Source organism: Vicia villosa, linkage group LG7 (assembly GCF_029867415.1).
Source record: "Vicia villosa cultivar HV-30 ecotype Madison, WI linkage group LG7, Vvil1.0, whole genome shotgun sequence".
Lineage (NCBI taxonomy): Eukaryota > Viridiplantae > Streptophyta > Magnoliopsida > Fabales > Fabaceae > Vicia > Vicia villosa.
Genome location: NC_081186.1, coordinates 89,488,605 through 89,494,604, shown reverse-complemented (window position 1 = coordinate 89,494,604; position 6,000 = coordinate 89,488,605). Strand labels below are relative to the sequence as shown.

Here is a 6,000-nt window from a genome sequence, read left to right as displayed (position 1 = left end):
TACCATCCTTATATACAATTAACTAGATCACATAATTAAAAAATAAAATCAAAATTGTATTGAAAAATAAAAAATAAAAAACATTTTGAAATATTTGTTTTTTAACAAGTATAACAAATATTCTAGAACAAAATAAAGTAAAATGGGAAATAACATAATGGTATTGGATGATTTTAAGCTGGCCGGCAGATTAAACAATAAACATACTCATCTAACATCTTGCAGGACATAGGTGTCTTCCATTATTTTAATTTCTTTTTCCTTTTTATACTCAAAAGTATTTCTACATTAGAAAATTAAATAATTATACCTTATATAAAAAAAAGAAGAAGATAATTATACCTTATATAAAAAAAGAAGAAGATATAATAATTAGACCATAAAATAAGAATAATAACAAGGCCCCACTAGAAATATTAATAAAATGAAAAAGTGTTAAAAAAATATAAAAAACAATTTGAGTCAAATAAAAATATAATATAATTTTATTTTATTTTAATACTTAAATAAATAAATCAAGATAAAACATAGCGTGGGTTGATTAGGCAAAAAAAGCTCATATGGTCGGTGATTAGGTAGTTTAATTAAAAATAATCTCATAAATGCCACGTGTCATTTGACCCGATAACTGACCCGATCCCACAAACGAGTAAAATAGTTTCGGCAACAGAGTAACACGATCTCTTCCAACAACATCATCAAACCCCTCGAAAGAGGAAACAAAAAAACACTCACACTCACTTTGTTTCTCTTCTTCTTCTTCATTTCACTCAAAAAAATCGAAACTTTAACGCTATAAACGATGATGGGTATTACCAGAGACAGAGACGAATCCCTCACATTCACAATCCCTTCATCTTCTTCTCATTCTTCTCCCATCACTGTTTCCGACACACTCGACAGTTACCTAGTCGACCCAAGAAGTGCTTCTGGAAGTTTCCAGAACGAGGGTCTTCTTTCCGGCGGAGATGTAGCCGATGCTGAGTTCGGTTTCTCAAGACCTGATTTCCGACAGAGTTCGCTTGTTGGTACTGTTGAGTTGTACGAAAGACACGTATTTCTGTGTTATAAGAATCCGAGGTTTTGGCCTCCGAGGATTGAAGCTGCTGAGTTTGATCGGTTGCCTAGGTTGCTTTATGCTGCTGTTAAAGCGAGGAAGAATCATATGAAGAAAGAGGTAGTGGTTTAGTTTGATTTTTGAAACGTTTGTGTCTTTGTTTTGTTGTTATCTGTGTTGAGTTTGGGGTTTGTTTTTGTGAGATTGTGGTGATTGATTGGTTTAGCTTGTAAAAATTTAAGCTTTTGGTTGTTTTTTTTTGTGGGGTTGATGAACTATGAATGAATGATAAGCTTGAAATTAGTGAGGTTTGAATTCTTTAAGTAAAGTGTATGATCTGTTTAGTGCTAGTTGGATGTGTTGTGAAAATGTGGTAAATTGGTAATTGATTTTGTGATACTTTTGAGTTTATGTTGATTGATTGGTTAATATCTTGTAAAATTTTAAGATTTTTTGGGTGGGAAGATGAATTATGTATGTATCAGTGTTGTCGCGGATGGGGCTCTCCATGGTGGAGAGCCAAAATCCCGCCATACCAGCCGCTTTGCGGCGTCACTATAACGGATTATGGCAGAAAAACCCGCAATATCGGCCGCTATTTACTATTGCAGCAAGTCCAAAAACTGCCATGTATATCTTCGATAGCGGCCATGGCGCCGCTATTCGATAATACTGATATGAATGATTCACTTGGACTCGGTTTTGTGCTAATTGAATGTGCCGTGAAAATGTATGATTTTTTTTGTTTTGGAATTTGTGTTTTGATGATTGTTTCTTTACTAGACCCGGTTGACGATATGCGAGGGTCATGACGGGACTGAAACATCTAATGGGGATGTGTTAATTTTTCCTGACATGATCAGATACAGGTTAGTGTGAGTTTTTGTTTTGCGTTTTTTTATTCTCTTGTGAAGGTTTTTCTGATGTTTTCCTTAACCTAGATTGTTGTCGGCTACAAAACCTTGTGTTAATATTGCAGGAGATTGACACATTTTGATGTTGAAACTTTTGTTGAAGAAGTTCTCGTGAAGGATGGAGAGTGGCTACCAGGAACACCTGAAACGTTGAAAGGTTCGTATGTTTTTGTGTGTTCACATGGATCGCGTGATCGTAGATGTGGAGTTTGTGGACCTGTTTTGATAAGTCGATTTAGGGAAGAGATTGAGTTACATGGTCTACAAGGTAAAGTATTTGTTAGTCCGTGCTCGCACGTTGGAGGACATAAATATGCAGGAAATGTCATTATATTTGGATCAAACATTAATGGAGAAGTCACTGGCCACTGGTAAGGAGAAGACCTACACGAATATCGAATTTCATGTTTGTCGTAGAAATTTATGTTTATTAATTTATATATTGAAGTATCATTGTTTAGCATTTTGATTATTTAGCTGACGTAAATTCTACTCAATTAATATGACCAGGTATGGATATGTTGCTCCGGAGGACGTACCGTTATTGCTTCAACAACATATCATGAAAGGGGAGATTATAGACTCATTATGGAGGTGATTATTATTTTTTAATTCCTTATTTTGTTGCTGTTTTGGCTTAAAGTTTTTGTTTCTTTAAAAGTTTTATCCTATAATAGCTGGTTGCTCTCCCCTGCCAGATTTTTGCTTGTTTGTCGGATTAGAAGTTAATTTTACACAAGTTTGGACGAGTAGGCCAATAAAAGTGAAGTTTTAGTTATATTCATAAGGCTTATTGCCATTTCAAGTAAATAATCTAGAAGTTCTAAAACAAATGAAAGATTAATACTTGAGCATGATATGTCTAGTCATGGGCGTGACGGACGTGTGTTATGAGGTCCACGGTCCACGAAATGACTGGAACATATATTTATAAGTGGAGACAATCTTTGTCTTACTAGCCTGTTTTATTAGGTCTGAGTTAGACCCAACTTAAAATTTAATAATTTTTAAGACATATTTTCTAGTTGAAATTGTGTTCGAACACCAACTTACATGTTCATTCATACCCTTTAGCGGATGGTATGGTGGTATGAATTGACAGCTTTGCTCCGGATGCATTTAAGTGGCATCTTTCGCTTGCGAGTTTTGTGGACTGCTTTCAAGTTATACTTATGGTGGGCAATTCAACTCATTGGTATTGCTCATGATCATGAATTTGAGATTCAAATTCGGAATCAGAATACCTATTTTCCAAATTGCAAATTGAATCTTATTATGAATTGTAAAATACATTACCAATAAAAGTACGACATTTTTTAGTAAAAACAAATGACATATCATATCTTTTTGCCGCCTTTCTTGTGTCTCCAGTCCCCAACTTCCGAAATAGGATATTTGCTGACTATAACCCGTGATTAAATGTCAATACGCATCTGGCCGATGAGTATAATCCGATTTGTATTCATTGTTACTTCTTTGAATATTTCCATCAGGGGCCAGATGGGTTTATCAGAAGACGAACAAATAACAAAGCAAGAACAAAGACTTCTGCTGAATGGCATAGGAAAACTAGAAGAAACCTCTGCATCGAATGGATCTCGAGACAATTTTGCAAGCTGCTGCCAATCAAATGGTGTAAGCTGCTGCCAATCAAATAGTGTAAGCTGCTGCCAAGAAAACGGAGACTCTTCATATTGCCAGAGTCAAGTGCAAGTGGATAACAAAATGATCCCCGACGTCATCGAGACCGAGGCAAATCTTTCGGCTGCTAGTAATAAGAGCAATGGTGCGGTGATTTCTCGGATCAACAGCGGGAAAGGAACTTCACGCAAGTTTCATACCATGACAGCATGGCTTGACGGCTGGGAGCAAGAAGATACTTATGCAGCTCTCGCCGTTGTATGTGCTGCAGCATCGGTCGCCATTGCCTATAACTGCTACAAACAGCTGACATAATAGGAATCAGCTATTGCATTGTTATTATTTAATCGGTCAGTTTACTTAAGCTTTAACATATTCTAATATCGCCTTCATGTTTTCTGACACCTGTGCTGTTATTTAGATGAATCCTTATTCGACATGCAGGGAACGAGTGTGATCTCAATCATTATTGTGAAAGTGCGTGCTTTACCGATCGATTGTGGAATATTATTGGCTGTAGCATTTATTATTTGCCAGTTAGCTTAATCTGTATATATGAAACATTAGCCTCAGAATTTGATTTGTAACATTATGTAATGTAATGTAAAGCTTTGGTGTTTCCTCAAACTTGCTAGTTAATCCAAGATTTGAGGTGCACACAGAAAGAATATTCAGAGAGTACCTTACTATGTTCCTAAAAGAATAGAAAGCAGTTTCTTATGTGAAGGGTAACAAAGAATCCTATTCTCTCTCTACCATTGTCCAAGTATTTTGTAATTTGTAGCCTGTTGTTTAAATTAATTTATCTCACATTTTCTTAAAATTTTTGCAGATGGTTTTAAATTTATATACCAAATAATATTTTCAGTCAGTCTAATGTTTAGCAAATAATAGTCGATAAATTAATTAAACGAAAATAATTTGAGAATTATGAAACAAATAATTAATTAAAAGAGTGATTTTTTATGAAACACTACAACAACATTTAATTATATGTTTTTGAGCTTCCATGGAACCAGGTCATATTTAGAGAAAGCATGTGTACTAGTAAGGAGTCTGTTTTTAGCCAAATATGTTTACAACTTTTCTGATGAGCAATTCTTATTCCAAGCATAACTCTTTGAGTTTAGCTTGAAAAGCATTACTATGACCAATGTGATAAGAGAAGCTACCCAAATAGTGAGCGTTTGAACTTCTAAAATTGTCACCACAGACAAATAACATATGTTGTGCCTAAGGATCCAAAATAAACTTGGACCAATTGACAGGCTGTCTAGGCTTGGAAAAGAAGCAATAGCCAATTTTTAGGGTCAAAACACCAGAGTCCAAGGGCCCTTAACATCTTTGGTTAGAAATCTCCACAGTAAAGATGTGGCAAGAATGAAAAATATTGCTGAGGTTAGAAAAAACCAAGAGGAGATTGTCAATAAGATTCCACCTATTATTGCAGATGAAGTCACAAAATTTGGAATTTAGGATGGAATGGTTAGTGTTATGCATGCCGAGAGTTTGAGAAATTGATTGACCACATCAACTGTCCATCAAGAAATTTATGTACTTACCATTACCAAGGATCCAAGCATAATTATTGGTTACATCATTAAATTATTTTTTTAGGTTACTACATAAAGAAGAGGGGATGTTGTGGTTGATTGATCTTTCATGTCAGTCATACTTCAATTTTTGACCCTAAGATTATACATCATTTGCATTTCAATCGTCAATCAAGATCACAATCTTGAGGTTTCATTTTTTTGGTGTTATGCTCACTTCATCTGTGAGGGGAACCTTCAAGCACCCATATTTGTTTAATTTGTTTTATACTAACCAAGATAAAAAAATATGCATTTTTTGCTTCTGTTGTTTGTGTTTTACAGGTAAAAGATCGATCCAGAGCCAAAGCAATTCAAAAGAATTTTTTTGGAAAATTGGTTAGGGAAACCGAATTCTCCATATAGGGAAACCGATTTCCATCGACGAAAATTGAAAAAAAAGAGTAAAGCATGACATCATTTTGACACTAATCCCATTTCTTTGATTATTCTTTACCATTACCAATATTCCACATCATTACCATAATTAATTTCCTTCATAAACCCCATTTTAATCTCATTTTTACCAATTAAATTCAAATTAATCTCCAAGGGACAATTACCAATTTGCCACTACCCTCACTTCCAATTCTATAAATAGAGGTCTCTTCCTCTTCATTTCACAAGCTTAAAAAATCAAAAAAACTCTTGCATTTTCTCTTCTCATCCCTTCCCAAATCACTCAAAACTCTCTTATTCCATAAAAAAGTTAGTGAGATTCACATTGAATCTCACTAATCTTTGAGCTAAACCTCCATTCAAACACTCCTTCTTCACACATTTTGGTAGATCAAAG

The 6,000-nt window shown here is 34.7% G+C and overlaps 1 protein-coding gene across 2 annotated transcripts; it reads left to right on the top strand.

Annotated features, from left to right (window-relative positions):
* Positions 1-683: 683 nt before the first annotated feature.
* LOC131615695 (uncharacterized) lies at positions 684-4,365 on the top strand. Of its 2 annotated transcripts, none has more exons than XM_058886844.1 (6): positions 684-1,177; positions 1,841-1,926; positions 2,037-2,342; positions 2,482-2,565; positions 3,465-3,962; positions 4,057-4,365. In XM_058886844.1, exons 1-5 carry the CDS (start codon positions 803-805, stop codon positions 3,925-3,927), a joined length of 1,314 nt encoding a protein of 437 aa, XP_058742827.1. In that variant the 5' UTR covers positions 684-802; the 3' UTR covers positions 3,928-3,962; positions 4,057-4,365. The 2 variants fall into 2 exon arrangements, with proteins under 2 accessions (XP_058742827.1, XP_058742828.1); XM_058886845.1 differs by having other exon boundaries at positions 4,034-4,365.
* Positions 4,366-6,000: the final 1,635 nt, after the last annotated feature.